We start from the raw sequence: 24643 nt of genomic DNA, 5'->3' as shown, positions 1-24643 counted from the left end.
CTAGACTGTAAGCTCTATGAGAGCTGAAGCCACATCGGATTTGCCCACCCCTGAATTTCCAGGTCCCAGTACAGAGAAGGCACTCAGTGTTGTCAAAGGGATGAATAGTAGCATATATTAAGTGCTTATTATTAGCCAAATACTGTATAAGTGCTTTACAAGCATGATCTCATTTAATCCAACAGTTCTATGAAGTCTGCTCTACAATGAGGAATAGATTTAGAGCTTAAGTAACTGACTAGGATTTGATCCAAGATCTGACAACTGATTCGTTTATGCAGAAACAAATAACTTGTTCCCAAGCACCAAGAAAAAGAAACAACAAAACCCTCTGTAATTCCACCACCCCAGTACCTTTATTACGTTAACATTTTGGTCTGTGTCCTGGATGGCTGGAAGGATTGACGGAGGGATGCTTTTTACTCTAAAACCTGTAGACTCATCACTTTGTTCTTTAGCCTGCTTTTTAAAAAACCACATGAAATATACTCTAAACTTTTCCCCATGTCAACAAAGTATCATATTGTTCGTATCTGTTCTTCACCTTCATCCTAAACCGTGTTGCTGGCTTCGAATAAGCTGCCCTCAAATAGTAATGAACGCTTTTACTTGCTTGTGTTTTTATAGCTTTGATTCTCACAAGTTGGGAAGATAGGCAGGAAAAGGATTATCTCCACTTAGCAGAAAATGTGAAAAGTTAACCATTTGGTCAGCGTCCTACAAGGTAAAGGAGGAGAACCACGATTCAGAGCCCGCTTTGCTTGATTCCAAAGGCCACGGGGCAACAGCGACATCTCACTGCCTTACAGACTGTATCCGATCATGTGGTATGGACTTGAAAGCTGACTTGGGCGGCTTCCCTGGTGGCGCAGTGGTTGAGAGTCCGCCTGCCGATGCAGGGGACCAGGGCTCGTGCCCCGGTCCGGGAGGATCCCACGTGCCGCGGAGCGGCTGGGCCCGTGAGCCGTGGCCGCTGAGCCTGCGTGCGCCAACCGGAGAGGCCACAGTAGTGAGAGGCCCGCGTACCACCAAAAAAAAAAAAAAAAAAAGCTGACCTGGGTACCAATCTCAGCACCACCCATCCCCAGCCAGATAAATGGTAAGCAGGTTAGCTAAATTCCCTAAGCCAGGTTTCCTGTTATGTCAAACGGATCTGTCTCGCAGGATGCGGTGAGGTTGATTTGACAAAATGCACATAAAATCTCTGACACGGTAGCTGTAGCCGCTGTTGAGTGCTGACTTACCCAGTCCTGTCCAATGAGCCAATCTGATGGGCGTGGCTGTACCCTGGCAACCGAGGGATCCTACAGGCCCTGCCACACCCCAACCTATCCTAGCGAGGTAGGAGGTAGATGGGCCCCTGGGCTGGACAGCCGGAGTTTGTCCAGCAGAGTAAACCGGAGCTTTGTTTTCCCATGACATTCCCAGGACAAAGCTGGTGGCAGGGGCTGAGCTCTGCCAGAGTAAGGAGATAAGACAACCACATCTATCACCTCCCCAGCTGCCCAACGGCACATACACAGGAAGGCTTCTCGGGGGTCAAAGAAGGAGAGGACGCCACCCCGTAATAGGTGCTGTCAAACCTCCCACAGGCCTCTGCGCTGGAACCCATCTTGGCAAAACACATGTGCACACATATTGGGGAGGGCCCTAGGACAGGTCAGGTGTGGAAAACAAGTGAGATAATTGGCCAAAGGTAAGCAAAGACCCGGAAGAACTGCCCTATATAAATGATTTAACCACCTTTTCACTGCACTTCTCCTCATTAGGGAGGACACCCACGCCCTTTCTCTCAGGGTGTGTATCTCTGCCTTGCTTCTGTCTTAAATAAACAAGCTGTTTTTTGTGTGCTCTCCCACACGTTATGCTGTGTCTCTGATAATAAACTTTGTACCTGTTCTTACAGTGTTTGCCTCTTTGAGAAATTCATTTTCCAAACAGGGCAAGAGCCAGGGCAACTTTGCTTCTAGCCTCTAGCCCCTGGAGGACCAGCAGCTAGGATTTCCGGTTTTCATCCACGCTACCCAGGTCTGATTCCTGGGCAGGGAGCTAAGATTTCTCTTCAGGACCGCTCACTGCTGTCTCTTTGAGATCACGAGGATATTATCATTAACAAGTTACAGACACTTTAAACACGAAATCTTTCCCACCAAGGCTGGCAAGATATGTGGGAAGCCACAAGGTGAAGCCAGGCCCTGGGGCTCCTGGTTAGAGAAAGTGAGGAAAACGTGGGCCCAGGCACAAAAGGGACACCTCCCCTCTCCCGTCCAAGCCTCACTTCCTCGGAAAGACATTTCGAGCAGTTTCACATACCACTTCTGAGCTGCTGTTTTTCATACCCTAATTGGAGGGCACTTTGTGATTGCTTTTAAGAACTGCACTTGTAAATAAACAAAAAATACACTTTTGTTCTTTCCCTCTCTGGGTCATGGGCATGTCTTGATCCTCCAAGTTCAACTGTCATCAGAAGTCTTCATGCAGTATCTCTGCCGGGAGTGGTTATGGAGACAGGAGGAAAATCAGTCAGCTCAGTGCCGTAAGAACAAGGGAGAAGAGGGACCTGAAAAGGAGGGAGAGACTCTGAGCTTATCCTACAGATAAACTCGCACATATAGGAAACTAGGAAGCTACTGAAAGAATGAAGTAGATTTAGACGTGCTGATAAAACCCTGAGAAAACCATAATTCAAGAAGAGTCATGTACCTAACTGTTCATTGCAGCTCTATGTACAAGAGCCAGGACATGGAAGCAACCTAAGCGTCCATCATCAGATGAATGGATAAAGAAGATGTGGCACATATATACGATGGAATATTACTCAGCCATAAAAAGAAATGAAATTGAGATATTTGTAATGAGGTGGATGGAACTAGAGTCTGCCATACAGAGTGAAGTAAGTCAGAAAGAGAAAAACAAATACCGTACGCTAACACATATATATGGAATCTAAGAAAAAAAAAAAAAGGTCATGAAGAACCTAGGGGTAAGACGGGAATAAAGACACAGACCTACTGGAGAATGGACTTGAGGATATGGGGAGGGGGAAGGGTAAGCTGTGACAAAGTGAGAGAGTGGCATGGACATATATACACTACCAAACATGAAATAGATAGCTAGTGGGAAGCAGCCTCATAGCACAGGGAGATCAGCTCGGTGCTTTGTGACCACCTAGAGGGGTAGGATAGGGAGGGTGGGAGGGAGGGAGACGCAAGAGGGAAGAGATATGGGAACATATGTATACGAATAGCTGATTCACTTTGTTATAAAGCAGAAACCAACACACCATTGTAAAGCAATTATACTCCAATAAAGATGTTAAAAAAAAACCAATGATATCAGTTATGCGGAATCTAAAAACAATGATACAAATGAGCTTATTTACAAAACAGAAACAGACTCACAGACTTAGAGAAGAAACTTATGGTTACCAGCGGGGTGGGGGGGGAGGCGCAGGGAGGGATAGTCAGGGAGTTTGAGATAGACATGTACACACTGCTATATTTTAAATGGATAACCAATGAGGACCTACTGTAGAGCACAGGGAACTCTGCTCAATGTTATGTAACAACCTAAGTGGGAGAAGAATTTGAAAAAGAATAGATACGTGTATATGTATAAATGAATCACTTTGCTGTACACCTGAAACTAACACAGCATTGTTAATCAACTATGCTCCAATCTAAAAGTTAAAAAAAAAATAAAAAACAATCTCCAAGATGGAAGGCAGGAGTAGAGCCAGGCATGGGAATTGAACACGAGCACTAACATCCCTGTGTGTGATGTGCTGCACACAGCGTCTCCAGAAGGTCACCCAAGGAAGCCGGTCGCAGTGAGTGGCTCTGGGAAGGAGAGCCATGGAGCCTAGTTAGGGGTCTCTGGGGAGGTACTTAATTTCACTGCATAGCTTTTGATGCTGCTGGAAGTTTTTACTTTTTCAGATTTTTTCTTAAGGAAGGAAGATCAAAGTGCCCAATTTGATGAGGTCAAGAAAGATAAGTCCACGAGAGGAGACAATCTGGGGTCATTGCGGACTCAAGGAGAGAAATTTCAATAGAATGGTGGTGGCAGAAGCCAGATTGCACTGAACTGTAGAAAGAATGGAAGGTAATGAAGTGGAGACAGCAAGAACTCCTTCCAAAGTTTGTTTGTATGAGAAGATAGGGCAGGAGCCCTAGCGGTAGGATGGAGGGATCCAGGTTTGAGGCAAGGGATTTTTAAGATGAGAGACTTAGCATGTTTCTGTGTGAGGAGAATGAATCAGAATGGAGTCAGAGTGGATATCTGCTGGGCTTGCAGGCACAGTGGCTTTATTTTTCTTGGAGGACCCACTCCTTCCCCTCTGCAGGATGTCCACTTTAGATAGGGGCAGACCCAGTCACTTGGCAGGTGACCCAGGCCTGGCCGATCAGAACATTCCATCTCCCCAACCCCCAGGCCCAGTGATTGCTTTAGAGATGACCATATGACCCAAAACCTTCCGACAAGATTGAGTTCCAGGCTGCTGGGAAGTTTAGGAAAAGGAAGCTCTTTTTTTCGGCAGAAATTGCGAAAATAATTTGATGTAGTACGTCTGGAGTAGCTATGTGCCCAAGAAAGCCTTCAGGGAATGAAGAATGAAATCAACAGGCAGGAAAGCCATCCCAGGGAGACAGAGAAGTGGATGGCTTTTGATACTGTTGAGACCCTGGATCCAGCCACAGCTAAATACTTGAAAAAAATCTAGTCATTACGTCAGTTTGAATTGGGTTCCTATTTGTAACCATAGGAGCTTTGATTAATATATAGAGAAGCTGTAGGCACAGACTGGCCAGAGCAGATGCGCAAAGGACATGGGAGAAGAGGGGTTCAGAGCAGAAGGGGAAAGTCTTCACGGGGGGCTGGGGGAGGCACCTGTTTGCTGACACACAGAGGGAAAGAGGTCAAGATGACTATACAGGAGCAGGAAAGCCACCCACCCATGGGCACCCATGGGCCTCAATTTCCCCCCGACTTAGGAGATGGGGCTATCCGTTGAGACCAAGGGGACTGGAACTTTAGTAGGGGGACCTTCAGAAAACAGAAGGTCTGGGGACTTGCCCGGGCAGGCTTAAGAGCCCGACTGAGATTGGAGAGCCTGCGATCGTGGAGGCTCGTCTTTCCTCAGCTGCTGGATAGCAAGTCTGGTGGTTTTGGGGGGTTTTCTGTTTTGTTCTGTGTTTTGGCCGTGCCACACGGTTTGCGGGATCTTAGTTCCCTGACCAGGGATTAAACTCGAGCCACAGCAGTGAAAGCGCCGAGTCCTAACCACTGGACCGCCAGGGAAGTCCCAAGGCTGGTGTTTGAATCCTGGCTCTGTTGCCTCTCTGTCCACATTCCTTCTGCTTGAGTCTCCCTGGATCCATGTGTTCATCTCCTGAAGTTCTCTCAACCTTTGGTCAACAGCTTTCTGGGGCACTGTGATAAGAATTACAACCTGGGCAGGGTGGACGGCAGAATCTAAGGAACTAAACTTCATGGACATTCATTCAGCGGAGCCCATCCCCCAGGAAAGTATTTAAACGCGGGACTGGACCAAGAGCAGTTCAAATCCCACATCTGTGCAGCCGAGTTTGGGAGATGAGAGAAGAAACATCATGGAGGCAAGAGTATGGGCTTCGGAGGTAAAGAAATAGGACTTCAGATTAAATTGGCTGTGTGACCACGGGCAAGTTACTTAACCTCTCTGAGCCTGTTTCCTCACCTGTACGGGGGAGGTAATAATACCATCTATTTCCTGGGGTTGTTGTGCAGATGACATGAGATCAATAAATTAGATAGAGTGCTCTGCTTTCTAGTAAAATTGAATAATTTCATAGAACATGCCTGACCCATTTTATTGTTACTGTTGTAAATAGTGTTATTAATAAAGTTCTTCATGCATTAAATGGAGGGCGAGTTTTCTCGTCCTGGTTCTGTCATATTCCCTGTGTAAGTCACTTGGGGAAATCTCTGGGCCTCTGCTTCCTCATCTATAGAATGGAGGGGTTGAATTCCACTTCTAAGGTATCTTTCAATTCTTGACCTCTGTCACATTTCAGTGGTTATGGCCAGACATATCCTAACAGATTCATGCTCTCTCTCAGCATGTGACCTTCCCGCCTACCATTTCAATCAAACCATTGGCCCCTCTGCCAAGGGACAGCTCAAAGTCACGCACCTGGCAAATGATTTCGGAAACTCACTTGGCCCAGGAACCTGTCAATTTGAACCATCTTTCAAAGGGAGCCTGGCTGAATCCACAGTTTCAGTAGGCTCTCCATGGATGGATGGAAAGGGAGATAAACAGACACACAAACTCCAGGTTCCATGTCCTAAACAACCCCTGGCTATGTGTTAGTCAGTGTATGCATGAAGCCTAATATTTTGATTATGATCTCTGCAAACTCCACACTCTCTGGATAACCACGAGAACAAACAGAACCGGGTGGGAAAACGTCTACTTCTTGACGAGCCTGCCTTGAGTGCCTCACTTCAGATGCTGCCATGCCCTGCTTCCAGGGGTTAGTCAGTGTCTGCTCTCTTTGCCAGCCTCGAAATCAAAGCCTTAAGGAACAAGTGAGATTTGCATCTTTTAAAAATCCTGCCAGTGAATTGTAAAAGGTGTGAATACGCTACATGTTTGTTGCAATATTTTAAAATACATTTTAATTCATTTGAACTGTAAGAATACTTAGTCTTTTTCTATTATGTAACAGACACCATTAGATGGTGTTATCACGGTCCGCTCCCATCAGTGCTATCACAGACCTTATTAAAAGGGGCTCCAGGTGCTTCTAAACATCTTTCCAAGATACTGAGCAGATAAAATCCATGGTTCAAGTCCTGGCTTGGCCACCTCCAAGCTTCTGGACCTTGAGCAAATGTCCTAACCTTTCCAAGTTTCATGCCCTCATCTGCAACACAGTGACAACGGCGCTTACCTCATAGGGTTGTGAGAATTAAATGAGGTAATGCCTGGAAGGCACTTAAAACAGTGCCTGGCACAGACAAGAGCTCAATATTTTTTCCAATGTATTTGAACAGTACAGGTTTTATGAGAATTATTTTAAATCCCAGTATTCAAAAAAATATTATCCTCTTGAGCATTTGGTACTTTGGAGGAGCTAGATTCTATTCTTAAATAAATCATATTAAGTAAAAGTTAGCTCCCTTTCTTAAGCCTTGAATTTTGAGTTTTAATAGCAAACATACAAAGGTTATGCTTTGTGGCTTCAATTCAGAAATGTCAGCACATCAAACACACGTTCAGACACACACACAGAGACACTTACTCATACAGTGTAAAGGGCAATTGGGTTTGGAGGAGAATGTCACATGAACAGAATTGCAGCTCATTAAAGCAGTACTTGAAGCTTTTGACCTCAGCTACATAAACAATGTTTTCAGATGACAGAATTACCAAGACACCAAGTCCTGTGAGCAGTTCGGCATTTAGACTCCCAGAGGATGCGAGTAATGGTATGTGATCAGTACCCTATGCAGTATTTTGGAAAAGATAATAAATGAGAGGCTGAATAGAGTAGAATGGGGAGAAGGGGCTCCGTTTTTTTAGTTTGCAAGATTCCAGGACTTTCCAGATGTGCAGATGCCTCAAAATTCTACGGGACTTTATGTAAAGTGATGAGAACAGAGAATAGGTAACCAGAGCAGAAATGACTGGCATCAGCCTATCATAGGGTGGGGCTGGAGTCTGTGAGCCTGACACCAAGGCTGGAAGGGAAGGAAGGAGGGGTGAGCACGCTGATCATGTCTAGACAGTGTCAGATGGCCGCCCTCGATGAAAGGATGTAGGGAAAGAGATGTTTCTTAATGACTATGTCCCGTCCAACTGCACTCAACCCCTGCCCAGAGCGAAATGACAATCAGATGATCATGTCTTAGGACAAGAATAGAGCCACGCTTACTAGTGGGCAGGTCTCTGTACACACACCCTAGTATTGCAGGCTCCGTAGACTGTAATGAAACAGGGCACCCTTGTCGCCTTGTTCCTTTCTCTCACTCTTCAATTTGCTGCATCTATGCTGCCTGTTGGGTGAGTTGATCCAAGGGCTGCCTCCATGGGGCAACTGGAGCCTTGAGCCCAGGGTCTGTGTCCCTACCTCATTTTCAGGGCGAGCCCTGCGTCAGGTGTCATGGACACCACTGGACTTCACCGAGGCAGTTCATAATGATATACGAACGCCACTGAAATCTCAATCAGGCGTTTTGATTTAAACACCTTACGCTAGCCTACCGTGCACTGCGACATTATAGCACCACATACCACAAATTCTCCTGAAAGACGTGCTCACCCACGGTGTGGCCTCAACACACCCTCCACGACAGCACAGCCACATTCCAAGCTGATCACCAGACAGCACCTCCCACCTGGATTAGCACAAGAGTCTCATAACCCATCTCCTGATTTCACCCCTCCCCCCACAACAGTCAGATCAAGATACTTCTCTGCCCACCTTAGCTGGAGTAAAAGCCGCAGGTCCTCAATGGCCTGCACCATCTGCCCCTCCCGTGGCCTCTCTGATCTCATCTCCTTTCACTCTCTCCCTTGCCGGCTCAGCTCAGCCACCTGGACTCTCTGCTCTTCCCTGAACGTGCCAGGCCAGCTCCTGCCCCAGGGCCTTTGCACCTATTACCACCCAAACCACTCTCTCCCCCAGATATACACATGGCTCCCTTCTTCCCTCACCTTCTTCCCATCTTTGCTGAAATGTCACTTTCTCCGTGAGGCTTTCCAACGACCCTATTTAAAACTGACGTCTCTGTGACCCTGCTCTCCCAATCCCCAACCTTCCATAATGCTTATCAACTTGTGACATAGTCACGGATTTCTATGTTCATTATTTGCCCACTCCCTCTAGAATATACAGAGATTTTTATTTTTATTGCCGTGTCTCCAGGGCCTAGAACAGCACCTAACATCAATAAACACCTGCTGAATGGATGACCCATAACGTCCCCACTAGAGGACGGAACGAGAACGCGCTGCTTCTCAACCCACCACTCCACCACATGCCCAGCCACATACTCCGCCCTTCAGCCACAAACCAGCACCTCCCATCCGCCGCACACTGACCTATAGCACCCTGCCACGCGTCCGAAGCCACATTCCAAGCACATTCTGTACTAAAACATATACACCCCTTCAGCATAGCCCTCACCATGCCACACTGCACACTGACTACAACAGGATCCACCAGTCAACTCACTGGCTGGTGGGACCCCACAGAACCATGCTACACCGTGGTCCAGCAGCATCCTCTCACCTGGGATCATGTTAGAAATGCAGCATCTCAGGCCCTACCCCAGACTGGCTGAATCAGAATCCACAGTTTAATCAGATGCCCAAGAGACTCCGTATGCACATTAAAGTTTAAGAAGCTCCGCTAGGCTGCATCATGGCGCCTGTAGCATTGGCTGGGCAACGACAGACTGCGGAAGTCACAGCCCCCTCCATCCAAAGTCCAACATTCATGCATTGCATCATCAGATCCTTCATCACACAACCAAACGATGCCATGACAGATACAACTCAGCACCCAAATTATAGCCCTTTTTAAATAGGGTAGCTTACACAACAACCAATTTATTTGAGACACGCTGCTGTACATAAGAAAAACACCCTGTGCTCTACTATATATCCCTAAAGAATCCAGTACGTTCCTCAGCACAGTGCATTGCAGCATCCTATTTGACAGCCTTTCATTTAATCACTCATTTATTCAGTAAAAATGATTAAGCACATGTCATGTGCTCAACCTTATGCTAAGCACTGGGATCCAACCCTGAAAAAGACAGTCGCGATCTTTTAGTCTCGCCAAAAAGACAGACCTTACACTGAACAAGTAATTACGACAAAGTGTGATGAGTTTGTTGATGGGACACTAGCAGATGATCCCTACTCAGGAATCGACAAGAGCCTCCCTGCGTGGGTGATGGTCTACTGATTTGATGAGGAGGAAGGAGGGAGGCACAAGGAGGATGGGGGATGCAGGGAGCACGGGAAGGCTTTGGGGTTTCCAGGAAGCTGGCTCCACGTGGGGAAAGCCAGGAAGGGAAGGGAAGGCACTGCATGTTTGAGGAACTGAACGACACTCAGAAATGCCAGTTCTTGAAGTAAGGAGTCTGGGGAGGCAGCAGAGACTGGACCTGGGGAGACTCTGAAAGCCATATATGCTAAGGAACAATAGACATTATCCCGGGGCTGGCAGAGAGCCATCGGGGGTCTTTAAGCAAGAGAGTGACACGATCAGATGCACGTTAAAAAAATTACTCTTGTACCCGAAACAATACATGAGGCTAATGTGTTTCAGTAGTTTCCAATGCTACTCTGCAAAGAGCTCTTGCCACAATAAAAGAGAACGACTTTAAAAATCCATTTAAAATTATTTTAATGAACCTCCAATAATAGCACCCTTCACTGATGTTTGAATATAATCCTCTGTTATTGCCCCATGTTTTTTCTTTCTCTTGCTGCACTCTAATAGCATGCATGAATCAGGAACACTGACAGATACATGCATGCCTTTTAATATCCCACGAGGCATATGGGACTCTGCACACACCGCGGGCCTTTCAGAAGGTGTGGGGAAGGGGAAATGTGAAATCCCTGGGGGGGGGAGGCGGGGGGAGGGGCTCTAAGGCTGGCATCTGCTGTGTGAAAGGCGTGTGCCCAGACTGAATCAGATGAGTGGGTGGTGTATTCATTATTATGTTTATTTCTAATTCACCCTAAGAAAACCAAGGGCAGTGCCTCTTCCCCTTAGAGCTGGTTGTAGAACATCTTGAAGTCTATAGCCCAGTCCAGTCACTGTACTTTGAAAGTCATTGTTAAACCCACATGAGGCGTTTCAAGACATTGGCTGGCTGGAAACCATATCCAAGATAGAACAGTTGAAGGATCCTGTAGATCATCACTAACTACTGTAATCTTTTTGTATTATCAATGATAAGAACAGCTAATTTTTCCTGAGCACCTCCTTTGAGCCAGCTTAAATATTTCTAAGTATTTAACCAGTCAAAATGGGCTCTGGTTGTCAGTAACCAGTACTAACCGGCTAAACTTCAACCTGACTTTGAGTGATCACTATTCTAGAGGTTATAAACTGACAGCCACATACGGTTCATGGGTGTGTTTTATTTGACCTGATTTGTGTTTAATTTTTAAAACTTGTTGCTGACATATTTATAAAAATAGTGAGATTTCATATGAAAATCCCAATGAGGATGGAGCAATGCAGAGCCTGCATGCCCACAGGACCAATCTGGCTAGCCCGGTGCCCAGCTCGTAGAAGGTTCTCAGGAGAAGGTAGCTGTTATTATCATGGATAATATAAAAAGAATACAATAATTAGTCATGAGTCACAGGATCCTCCAACTGGTCCGCTGGAGATGAACACCCACCGAGCCCTTGAGAGCCACCAGCTCCCCTGTCTGCCCCTTTCCCCACTACTCCCACCTCCCTCACTGACATTACCTGCCTGGCCTCTGTAGCTACCTGTTCCTGGAAGGTACCACCCCTCACTCAGACTGTGTGAGAACCAGTGTCTTCCTCTTAAAGAGATTTCTCTCCTTGCCACATTCCTTGGGCCTCTGTCTAGCTTCCCTGCCTGAGCTTTTGACCATGAACTCCACAGCAGTGATTCCCAGCCTGGAGTGTTTATCAGATTCACCTAGAGAGCCCCACCCCCGCAGGGTTTCTGATTCAGGAGGTCTGGGGCAGGGCCTGAGAATTTCACTCCTAAAGTTCCTAGGTGATACTGCTGGTCTGGGGACCACACTTTGAAAAACCACTGCTCTACACGTAAAGAATGAACCTCAAATGTCAGTGGCTCAATGCCGGTGGGGATGGGGGCATTTGCATCTTTCCTCTGGCCAAGTGAAGAGAGATTGCTCCACATTTTGAGACCTCATGAAGAGCCCCACAAAACCCCAGTGGTCTGTGTGTGCCACCTTCAGGTTCCCAGTTTCCTGAATGGAGAATCCACTCTTCTCTTCCAGATTGCTTTTTTTTTTTTTTGCGGTACGCGGGCCTCTCACTGTTGTGGCCTCTCCCGTTACGGAGCACAGGCTCCAGACGCGCAGGCTCAGCGGCCATGGCTCACGGGCCCAGCCGCTCCGCGGCATGTGGGATCTTCCCGGACTGGGGCAAGAGCCCGTGTCCCCTGCATCAGCAGGCGGACTCTCAACCACTGCACCACCAGGGAAGCCCCCAGATCGCTTTTTGATCGTTTTTTATATAACAAAAGTGATGATACTGCCTATGACATGCAGGTGTACACATGAACCCCAAGTGTACACATGGACATTATCTTAGGGACTAGCAACAGCAGGACTCAACACTGTTCTGCCCCTCAAAGACTCTGCACCCAACACAACGACCAACGTGTGACACGCCGCTAACAAAAATCATCAACTATCGCAGAGGGCCTCCTGCGTCCCGGGCACGTGCTGAGTGCTCTATGCGTTATGAGCCTCCTCTGATGGAGAAACGGTCATCATCGCTGTACTGCAGACGATGCAGCAGAAGAGCAGAGAGGGGAAACGACTCGTCCAAGTTGTCCAGATGCAGAAAAATCAAGAGGTGGTTCGTTGGACCCACTGCATTCACCGAGGGCCAGACGCTATTAGGGATACTGTGCTCAATCCTGTGTCCGTATTTTAAGATGGACGTTGATTACCTGGAGGACATCAGGCACCCGGAGGTGATGTCACACGGGACATGCTTGCAAGTGGAGGAGGGGCGTGTTTAGCCTGAAAATCGCAGGATTCAGGAGTATAAGGATGTGCTACAGAGAAAGAGGCTCTGGTTGATAGAACAGGACCCAGTGATGGCAATTCTGGGGAGGCTGAGTTGATATCAGTATACATGTTGGCAACAATTAGAAGGACCACAGTGTGGAACTGGCTGCCTCTAAAAGGACCCTGTATCTGAACACCAGGAAGTGTCCAGAGAGAAACAGAATTCATCAGGGATGCTGTGATCCTAAGCATTTGGGATGTGCAGGACTGGCGAGATGACAGAAGCAGAACTACATGTCCTTTGCCCCGGGCATCCTGGTACACCTCTAACGGAGTCAGACTCTGAATCCTCGCTTCCTCACACACCGGCTGAGTGACCTTGGACAGAGCGCTTAACCCCTCTGTGCTTGCATTTCCTCTTCCATTACATGGAAGCACTTGCTTAATAGGTTGTTGTGAGGATTTAATCAGATGCTATGTGTGAAGTGTTTAATATGGCCAGATAAGTGGCCAAGAAATCCATAATAATGATATCAAAACAAGCACCGTTATCACTGTCATTTTCTTCATCTTAACATCTGAGACCCTCACAATTTCAGGTTTCGGTGACAATGTTTGTGCTCCCTTTTCAGCCTCAGTCGGTAGTTTTACAACCCATAATAGAGTCACCAGGTCTCCGCTGTACTTAATCTAACGAAGAAATATCCTCCCAGTAGAACCACGGTTCCGATTAATTCAGGGGCAAACTCCTCCTCCCTGCTGAGTCTTTGGGGATGGAAGCACTACCATGTGCACACAACTGCAGGAAATGTGAGACCTTTACTATTCTAGTAACGGTTCTCTGAGAGCTACATCTATGCCCAGAGCCTCCAGGAGGGCTACCAGCACGTCACTCATTCTGGTTCGCCTTGGGTGGGAGCTGGCTGGTGGTTGTGTCTTCTTTACTGACTCAGATGGAGCGTATATTTCAGAATTAAACTTAAATACTGTTGAGATAAACAGCATGACCTTTTCAACGTCAGTATGAAGAGAAAATGACACAGTCGAACCAAGGAAAGAACGAGGGCAAAATTAGATTCTTTATCACTGTCCAAGAATGGATCTGAACTCTGCTCACCCAAGAACCATTCCCCAGCTCAGACGGTTACAATAATTGAATCGATAAAACAAAAACTCGATGTCCATGGTCTTTCCCACATTCATAGAGGCCGTGTGGATGGAAAACTCCATTTTTGTACCCACTGCCTTTGAGTATAAATGTGAGCGCTCCTAGATCGAGATCCACCCCTCGGAGGACACCAAGGGCACACGCATTGGAGAGAGAAAGAGAGTGTTATGATGTGGACCCAACAACCAGAGAGAACGGTTTACTTACGGCTTTCGGCTTATACGGGGGTTGAATCTCTTTGCGTTCAAGTTTCTCCCAGTCAATATACCGGAAAAATGCATGCTCTTTAATGTCACGTTCACCTTCAGGTCCACAACCCAGACGTTTGCCCGGGTGTTTGGTCATCAGCTTCAAGAGAAAGAGAAACGTGGAATTTAATGAATTTCAGGACAGAAAACGTGGGACTCTCAGAAATGATCACTCCTATGAATTAGGGAAGACAGCTTGAGGAAGAGTCCCAACTAATCTTTATTTTTTGCTTTTCATCCCAGCAGTAATTTCCTAGCCAGGTCTTTCTAATAGGAGGACCTGACAGTAGTGCCTGCTGCCCCCCCACCCCCCGTCCCAGAACAAGATCCCTTATGGTTAATCAAACCTCAGCCTGAATGTGGCCCTGAACTTCAAGTTAGAAATGTCACATGATTCATTTTGATTTATGAATGAGGTTTACGCAGTTACTGATGCATTTAATGAGAACAGTTTCAGTATCTTCAAATTCCCCTCCTGCCACCACTAGGAAACTGGAGTTTGACCAAAGCAAAGGGCACGTTCCTTCAGATAATATTTGCATTTCTCAGTAAAGCACTTGTGAAAATGACAAGTCAGAAGAAAAAATATTCGTCAAATGGACCCAAGTTTCAAGTAATTACTTTCCAAAAGCTCATTAAATAGTCAAAACCTAGCCCAACTCATTTCTCTTGTATCACACATTACAGTAAACTCCGCTGAGGTTTCTTTGGTGTCCCATTTAAATTACTTAATTATCAAAACCCTCCATCTTTGGGTCTCTGAGCCAGGGCTAAATAACAAGATGAATAGCTGCTCCAAGATGAAACCAGACAGGCTTCCTCTTGTAAATGAACCCAAAGCAGCATGAAAATATCTCTGATCTCAAGTCTTCAGCAAATGCACAGAGAGTAAAGACGGAGGAGTTGATGATTAATTAAAAAAAAAAAAAAGATCGGCAAGAGGCCATCAAAAGAAGAAACAAAACAACTGGAACATACAAGACCAAGAAGCTTCCCGGAGCTGACCTGACCCCAAGTAGCCCAAGACGGCAGGTTCCTTAGATTTTTGCCCAGGGCTTCAGGATTATGGGGGAAGGGATGAATCCAGCAATCCGCACCTACTCCGTGGGACATTTAGCTCAGCCTGATTCTTGCTACAGATCATTTGCCATCAGAAGCTACCCTCCTACACACACACACACACACACACACACAAGCACATACTTTCCCTATATGCTTTACCTTCCAGGGGAAAAATAACTGGGCACTTATGCTCTAAGCTACTTCTTTCTTTATATATTATATGCCTGGTCTTACCTGATTCTCACAATAACCCAATGAGTTGGGTGTATTACTTTTTACCATTTGAGTGACAAGGCAACTGACACAGAGATAGTAGATGGCAGAGCTGGGACTGGATCTCACCTCTGCTGACCTCTAAACCTTGAGTTTTTAGAGAAATAGATTACATGTGGTTCCCCAGGGATATCTGTGGCCTGGCTTGGTCAGGAAAAGTTTATGTAGGGCAAGGAAATTGGGCCAAGCCTTGACCTCTGTATAGGATTAGGATGGCAGGGAAGAAAGGGTTACGAGGTCTTGGTTAGCACAACCAGTAACCCTATCGATAACGGCTTCCGTGTCCTGAGCACTCCCTGTGTGCCCAGGCTCTGTGCCAAAGGCTTCTCAGCTGTAACATATCACTCTTTCATCTCCACAACAACATTTTCAGGCCTCAGAAAGTATTATCCTCATTTTCCACATAAAAAAACCAGGTCCTGAAAAGTAGTCACCTACTCAAGATTACACAGCTAACGAGCAGAACTATGCTTTGAACAGATCAGCCTGACTCAGAGTCTTGAAGCTCCATCTTACAGTTTCTTCTTGTTTTCACCCTACCGTGTGGCCAGTTGGGGCATCTGTCTGCTTTAAGTTTGTACAAAGTGGGAATGGTGATCTGAGCAAACGTGTGCTAATTTTTTTTTATGGTGGAAAATAGGGTCTTTAATGGGATGGAAAATAGAACATTTTCAATTGGAACGGCACTGTTTTCAAAAACCTAGCTCACTTTCCATGTAGGCAGGAGAATGCCAGGCGGAGCAAAACCACTGCAGAAAACACCCAGCACTAATGCCCAGCTCTGCTCAGCTCCTGCACGCTGAACTCCTGTGCCCAAAGCCAGCCACGCAGACAGCTGGACTTAATCACTCTTCCGATCTCTGATCACCTCCCAGACAGACCCCCTGGGGCCCGCGGTTCAGGAGGAAGCATTTGGCTGTTCACTTGAGCATCACCCCTTCTCTGGAGCATCAACCTTGAAGAAAAAGCCTACACAGGCCTCAGCCGACACAACTCAGAAAGGTCCCCAAACACAATAGCAAGAAAGTCACCCTCGTTAATCCTGAAGGTTATGGGTCTGAAATTAATAGAAATCTGCTCTACCAGGGAAACTGCTAATTGGAGCTGAAGCTGAATGCAGCTGACCTGGAAAACCCTCTCCTCCATGACCCACTTAGAACCCCAGCTGTCTAAGCAGGCAGAGCTGTGAAGGGGAAGGTCTTGAACATGTATCGAGCACCTACTACTGTGCCAACACCATGCAAAACGCTTAGCTCTTCTGTTACCTCATTTAACACTCTCCAAAATTCTGTTTAATTAAGGATTAATATTCCATTTTTGGAGATAAACAGAAGCCCACAGATGCAAAGTAACGTGCTCAAGACCACGCACCTAGGAAGTGAAAGGGTTGAAATTTGCAAATGGTCTTGAGCTCCAAAATCTGCCACTTAAAAAATCCCCGTCTCGGGAGATGCAAGCTCAAAACACAAGAGGAGGCTAGCATGTAACATAGCAGTGCCAGCATTAGTAATAGTAGCAGTAATAACCCAAGGGTTTCAGAGCAGAGTGCCAGGCTCTCTTCTACGTGATTTCCTTGTATTAACCCATCTAGTCATCAGAGAACCCTATGTGCAGTCCCATAGGTGTGTCCTCAATCTGTAGATGGAGTTGAACAACTTCCCGGTTGTCATAGGGCTAATAATGCTGGGATTTGTGCTCACATGGCGATTTTTGCCCAGAAAAATCAGGATAGGAGAGGGCACATTTTACCTAAAGAGACAGTGGCTTCCAATTCAGCTGACTGATGCCTTACAGGAATGACGGACCAGCATGGAGAGATCAGATTTTTCAAGAGAAACTGGACAGCTGAATGTTTATGGGAAATCCCCTGATCTTTAAATGTTGGCAATTTTTGCGGTACGCGGGCCTCTCACTGTCGTGGCCTCTCCCGTTGCGGAGCACAGGCTCCGGATGCGCAGGCTCAGCAGCCATGGCTCACGGGCCCAGCCGCTCCGCGGCATGTGGGATCTTCCCGGACCGGGGCACAAACCTGCGTCCCCTGCATTGGCAGGCGGACTCTCAACCACTGCGCCACCAGGTTAGCCCAAATGTTGGCAATTATTAAACAAACTGAGAGCTCAGGTATGACCTCCTCCCTCTCCCCAACCCCGTATAATGTCTACAGGGGTTTGCCCTGGCCTTGTTCCATGCTCTCTCTTGGTGCCACGGGGCCTCGCTTAAGCTCCTAACGAACCTCTCCATGCTCTGTTCCTCGTCTTCCCTCTCCCTGCCTCATAGCCTCAAAAACTATTTTCAACCTATAAAATTTTTTTTTTTTAAAGAAGATGTTGGGGGTAGGAGTTTGTTAATTAATTAATTAATTATTGCTGTGTTGGGTCTTCGTTTCTGTGTGCGGGCTTTTTCTAGTTGCGGCGAGCGGGGGCCACTCTTCATCACGGTGCGCGGGGCCTCTCACTATCGCGGCCTCTCTTGTTGCGGAGCACAGGCTCCAGACGCGCAGGCTCAGTAGTTGTGGCTCACGGGCCTACTTGCTCCGCGGCATGTGGGATCTACCCAGACCAGGGCTCAAACCCATGTCCCTTGCATTGGCAGGCAGATTCTCAACCACTGTGCCACCAGGGAAGCCCCAACCTATAAATTTTAAGATGTTAGGGACTGAGACGAATTCACATATGTTTTCCCCAGGGATATTTGCATCCTAACCTATGCAGCTGACACACAAATCTTAGGTGACTCACTGAGAGTGGGAATTTAGGCAGCATGGCAAGGTGCTTCTAGATGGAGGGGCTGGCCCAGCTGTTATAAACCACCTGAGTCTTCAGCTTTCCTTCACCCAAGCCAGCTCACATGGTGTCTGATGGGTGAGGAAGGGCAGGGCTGGGTTGGGCAATGGGAAATCTGCAAACACTCCAAGAATCTAGGACTGGCGGCCCTGGTTTATCCAGACACACAGGTGGGCATGCTCTAACGCTGAGAATGCCCTGGTACTGCTGACTGGTGGGAGGGAAAACATTATAAAGGCAGCATCCCTGGGCCCTGTTCTCTGGGGATCTCTCAGTGTTGTTTTCGTACTTTCATCAGTTGAAAAGTTACCACATTTGGTTAAGATACTTAAAGGCAGTGGTTTTCAAGCGACCTTTTTTTTACACTACAGATGCCCAGACTTACTCTCTGGGGTGAGGCTGAGGTCTGCACTTTCTGAAAAAGCACTTCAGGTCATCCTGATGGTACCAACGGGGAGGACCACTGGTCTCCAGGGACTCACCCAGGTCACTGTGAGCACATCCTGGCCGCACGCAAGATGCATAACAAGCAATCCTTACCCCAAAACATGTGTCCCGCTTTGTTCACAGGTGCAATCTGCATACATCACAATGTATAAATGTGCGAATTTTTCAGCCATCTGTGGGTTGGCGAGGGAGTACGGGTTTGGGGACACTCAGTTTGGGTCAACTTATCTAGAGAATTCCTTAAACTCAGTACTGCTTGATATCTTCTTGGGACAAAAGTCACACGCTCCTAGTATTAACTAACCACGTAGGCCCCAGCGCAGAGTGAAGCTGACGGATTCGTGCCACAGAGCTCTTGTGTACCTTCCCCTGGGTTCTAGCTCTTTGGCAAAGTCTCTGTGCTTCCTACCTCATTCACTCCATTAGCATTCCCCTGTGCTGGCTTAGAGCCTGGAGCCCAGCCAGCAGCAAGATGCTATTGCAGGCAGTCCTCCACGGTGCTTCTGTGCAAATTAGAAAAAAGCTCCCTTTCCTCTGGGCGGTAGCAGCTCTGTACCAGGCTCACAGGCTGGCAAGTGGGTGAGGGGTGGAGTTCAGCCTCCACTGCCCCTCCCCCACCCTGGGCAAAGCATCCTTGTGCAGGGCACAACCAGCACCCCTGTAGGTGGTGGTCCCGGCCGCAAGCTCTAAGGGGCTCACTCACCCCTTTGCAGATGGCCACAGCTTCCTTGGACATGGACTTTGGATAAGCCACGTTGTGTTCCATGATAGACTGGAAGAGTTCATCTTCATCCTCCCCTTCAAAGGGTGCCTGTGGGACAGAGGATAGGGTGGGAGAAGGAGTCCTGCCTGAACCTCCCCCAACTGCCCCAAAACAACAAGCGCTGCTCCCTGGGGTCCACAGCGAGGCCACACTTCCAGGGAGAAGATAAGATAAGGAAAACTGGTGAACAGACTAGGGTAATAACCCCAAGGTCATGGAAGTCATAGAGGTTCAGATCTGTGAGCCGGTATCAAGCTGACACTTTCTCCTAAAGAAACCATGAGGATGGGGATGGGGGAGGACTTTCCTTACAAATCACTTAAAATTCAATTACCTGCCCAGCCAACATCTCATACAGCAGGACTCCGAATGCCCACCAATCCACGGACTTCCCATAGGGCTGATAAGCAATTATCTGGAAAACAGAAGGCATCTGTCAGGGAGACGGCAGGTTCTTGCAGCGGCTGAGACTGACTGAATAGGCAGTTCTTTTACAATAAGACTGGAGCATCCCTGGGGGCAGGGTGGTGGGGGGAGAGTTCTTCCTTTGCCTGTCACCTGCCTATTGTGAAAGATTAAATTGGCTGACACAGTCCCAGATGTGGGTCTCGGTCTAAAAGAGTCAACAGGGAGCCCAGTGTCCACCCAAGCTATTTCTTTACCTTAGGAAGATGGGCATCCTTTTGCAGAGATACCCGCAGGCGGGGAAAACATTTGTGGATGTCACATTGCCTTTTTAAAGCACCTAGGATGGTTGTGTTATTCTCAATTTTAATACAGTGAGCGTGGCATTTTAAAGAAGAAAACCCATCTTCGTTTCTCATTCCTAAAGTAATAACATTTACACAACAATGTGAATATATTTAAGGCTACTGAACTGTATGCTTAGAACTGGTTAAGATGGTAATGTGCTTTTTTGCCAAAATTAAAAAGACTTTTAAGTTAAAAAATGTCATAGCATTTATTACTATTTTACTATTTATTTAAAAATATAGATAAGCTAAGAGAATGCAATTAAAATCACCCATAATCCTCTATCAAGAGAGAAATCATGATTGGTATTTGGTCTGTTTCCTTTTAGGTTTTTTTCTATTAATATATATTAAGCTCCGCGTGTAGGTATGTGCTTTACATGAATACTTTAACGTGGAATTTTAGTAAAGGATTTTATTCATTTAGAATTTCCATGCTAATATCTGTACATCAACATAACCAGCTTTTACCTCTGCACAATGTTCCATTGGATGGATATACCAAAATCTATTTCATCAATACCCAACTGACTGGGTTTCTTCCACATAATTAGATATCTGGACATTTGTTCAATTTGTTTTTCCTTAAGATAAATTCCTAGGAGTAGAATGGGTGGATCAAATGGTACACATAGTTTTCAAGGTTTTCTTATTTATTACCAAATTCCCAGAGCATGGCAAAGTCTCGAACAGCTGTGTGACCATCCATCAGGATGTAGGGGTGTAAAACTCACTGTATCAGAGGGATTAGAAGGTGATACAGCAAAGGTTAAGGGCTGAGGATTGAGGGCCAGACAGTCCAGACTTGGAATCCTGACTGCCGTTTCCCAGCGTGTGACCCTGGGGGAAGTTACTTAACTTCTCTAAGTCTCAGTTTCCTCATCTACAAAATGAAGTTTATAATAATATCTCTGTCATAGGGTTTTCTGAGGATCAAAGAGAAATATGTGCCTCTCACTTATTATGCCCTCGAAATGTCAGCTATGACTCAAAAGTTCTCTAATGCGGCCATGGTTTGTTTTACTCAACACGTGTGTCTGAGCAACCTTGGCTATAAAGTAACTGTCCGTTTATCCAATTCCATCTCCCACCTCGGCTTCTGCCCTGAAATCAGAAGTGTCCCCTGAGGAGAACTGACCTCAAGGGATGAAGAGAAAGCTTTCTGGGAGAACACATATTGCAAGTGTTTTCACACTTTTTTTTTTATAAAATCAATTTAATAAATCAATTTCATAAGTATATGCAGCACACATTTAACTGTTAGGCATCCTATTTTGTCCATTATTAGGAATAATGCAATACATACTCTTGTATGTCTTTTACTACACGCAGGCACTATCTGATTAAATACAAATTGAATAGAGAGGTGATCAGGTCGTTAAAAATACGAATCTTAAATTTAAGAAGAATTGTCAAATTAAACTCCCAAGTGGCTGTGCTAATTTATACTCTCAGCGCTTGTGTGTTAGAGGATCTGTTTCCCCCCACACACCCTCACCACTTTTAAAGTACTTCATGTCTCCTTCGATCCTCATGACAACCTAACAAGTTAATCCTTTTACAAAGGGAAATAGGGCCTGCGCGAGATGAAAGAAGTAGCCGGAGGCGATGGGGTTATTTAATGGCAAAGCAGGGGGACACCTGACCTGAGTTTATTCCCCTCCCCAGCGGGCTGCGGGCTGTGAGCTGGAGGAGGATGCAGCTTCCCCAGTAACACAAGTCGGGGCTCCTGCTTGCCGGCATCACGAGCACCCAGGAACTTTTGAAAACCACAGATGTGGAGGCCCACCCTGCAGGGATTCTGATTCCACGCACCTAGGGTGACGCCTGGACATCCCCATTTTAAAAGCTCCCCAGGTGACTGTTAAGGGCAGCAGGACTTGTGAACCAGAGATCACTGAACTCATAGCAGATCAAGGAATTGTGTCTGATGTCCTAATCAGCAAAATGATAATAAAGCAATGTATGTCACGTGGGGATAACTCCATTGGGTCCTAATAAAGGATTAAGTGCTTAAAGGATTACTTTCCAATTCCTCAAGTAATACACAAATACATTTACCTTGTGAAAAATTTAAACAGTACACGTCTCCCCTTTACGAGACGGCCTTATCCTCAGAGGTAACCAATGTTGTAAAATCAGTCTGTAATCTTCCAGATTTTCTATACTTTTGCATGCATATCTACATACTCATAAGAAACATATAGCAGTGTTCTGTGTATTAGTGTTATTTTCCAGAAATGGTATCATATTGTATTTATCATTCTGTAACTTGCTTTTTTTCTCTCAATGGTATTTCCACATCTGCATATACAGATGCCTAATAGTATTCCATACTACAAATCATTCAGTCTATTGCCCATCCCTCAATCAACAAACATTGTTCAAGGTAGTGCAGACAGGTGTGCTCTGATCTTTGTAAGGGCTGAACAAGATTTCTTAATATGCAATGTAGCACTGTTCCTTTATTGATCGTCTTTGAGGTTGCCTTCCGTTTTTCACTATTTCTTTGTTAAGCTTTTTTTTGATGTGGACCACTTTTAAAGTCTTTACTGAATTTGTTACAATATTGCTTGTGTTTTATGTTTCAGTTTTTTTTTTTTTTTGGCAGCCAGGTGTGTGGGATCTTAGCTCCCCGACCAGGGATCGATCCCTGCACCCCCTGCGTTGGAAGACAAAGTCTTAGCCACTGGACCGCCAAGGAAGTCCCTATTTTTCATTATTAAAAATAGTGCTGCAATGAAGAAAGGACTTCGAACACATATCCTTCCACGTATGGAGTGTGTGTGTGTGTGTGTGTGTGTGTGTGTGTGTGTGTGAGTGTATGTGAGTGTGTGTGTGTGTGTGTGTGTGTGTGTGTTTTGCAAACTAGATTCCTAGAAGAGGAACGCTTTGGTAACAGAGTATGCAGGTTTTAAATTTAGTGCCGAGGCACTTAGTGACAGGGGGCCTCCCGTCACCATTGTTACATATGAAGCCTTAACAGTCAGGAAAAGAGGAATTCTAGAATGTCCATTTCCCAGACTCTCTGCCAAGCTCTCAGTTCCTTTCCATAAAAATCCAGTAACAGATTGCAGAATGCCACCTTTCTGAGCACCAATTCAGAGAAAAAGGAAGGCTATCATCTGGCACAAATTTTTGTACCATGACATGCTGGGGAAATCCATTCTGCAACTGACCGTTTCCTTTGGGAAGAAACGGGGAGGCACTAAAATAAATCTTCACACTTTCATTTATATCTTAATCATAGGAAGAAAAATTCTGAGTATTTTAGGATTTAGCACAACTACTGCATACCTATTAGAACACAGACCCTGTGTCATAAGTCAGTCCAGAGAATCGATCTATCCCTTTCCCCTCCCCCTCCCTCCCTCCCTCCCCTGAACGAATGTTTCAGTGTCAAAATTAGGAGGTATCCTATGGCCATGAGCCATAGCAGCTTGATGAAGAATTTTACTGATGTGTGGTAGATGGTTCTTTTGAGTTTTATTTAAATTTTCTCCCAAACCTTGATGTATTTTGGGCCTGAGCTTCTGGATGTGTGCTAAGCTAATTTTCATGTGTGATCGCAAAGGAATAATTTAGAGGACAGGAGAAGGATCAGCCTGAGGTTTGCTTGTCAGGTACCCCCTGAACCTTTCCCAGCTCCTATGTGGCCACCTAGGGCCCCGGGGAGACATCAGTACATCAACACAACACAGACACGCCTTAGGGGTTGGCATCAGCTCACCTCAGGGGCGATGTAGTCTGGAGTGCCACAGAAGGTCTTGGTTGTCACTCCGTCCCAGATGTTTTCCTTACACATGCCGAAATCAGCGATCTTGATGTGACCCTCAGAATCCAGCATCACATTGTCAAGTTTCAGGTCTCTGTGCAGACAGAAGATTTAGAGATTTAATTAAATGCTATTTATTTCAAGTCAACCAACAGCCACTCATTATGCGCCAGACACTACAGCAGGGGTGTTGGGGGCACAGCCATGGGTACAACGCAGCCCTTGCCCTCCAACAGCTTATAATCTGGCAGGGAGATACAAGGGTGCACAAACCCCTGTGCTTTGCTTTTCCTACAGAGCCAACTGTGCCAAGCGTCTCAGAAGGACACAGTGAGACAGCAGCTCTGAGAAGAGTGATCCACAGACAGCTGTATAAAGGACAGAGCATCCACAGAAGCTTCCACAGAAGCTTCCTGTATCCAGGAGCATCTCCAGAGTTGACCTCTGCGACTTCAGGACCACTTACATTTCGTAGGAAGGTATGTTTTACACACATTTTTATTTTTAAAAAATCTCTGAAAATCATAGAGAAAAAAATGGATTGAGAGCATCTTATTTAAAACACCAAGTGCCCCAAGCTCTCCTAAGCCAGTTCCTAGGCCATGAACCCAGGAGT

General features: G+C 46.2%; 1 protein-coding gene across 2 annotated transcripts in view; it reads right to left on the bottom strand.

Annotated features, from left to right (window-relative positions):
- PRKCB (protein kinase C beta) overlaps positions 1 to 24643 on the bottom strand; it is a 312263-nt gene that overhangs the window by 12659 nt on the left and 274961 nt on the right. For both annotated transcript variants that reach the window (XM_004268583.4, XM_004268584.4), the window contains exons 13-16: positions 23983 to 24121; positions 19835 to 19915; positions 19441 to 19548; positions 14132 to 14272 (exon numbers count right to left, since the gene is read on the bottom strand). In XM_004268583.4, the coding sequence (XP_004268631.1) occupies positions 14132 to 14272; positions 19441 to 19548; positions 19835 to 19915; positions 23983 to 24121 (469 nt within the window). The remainder of the gene's footprint in view (positions 1 to 14131; positions 14273 to 19440; positions 19549 to 19834; positions 19916 to 23982; positions 24122 to 24643) is intronic.

This window comes from Orcinus orca, chromosome 16 (assembly GCF_937001465.1).
Source record: "Orcinus orca chromosome 16, mOrcOrc1.1, whole genome shotgun sequence".
Taxonomy (NCBI): Eukaryota; Metazoa; Chordata; class Mammalia; order Artiodactyla; family Delphinidae; genus Orcinus; species Orcinus orca.
Note: the sequence above shows the minus strand (reverse complement) of the source record. Positions and strands in the feature narration are given on the sequence as shown.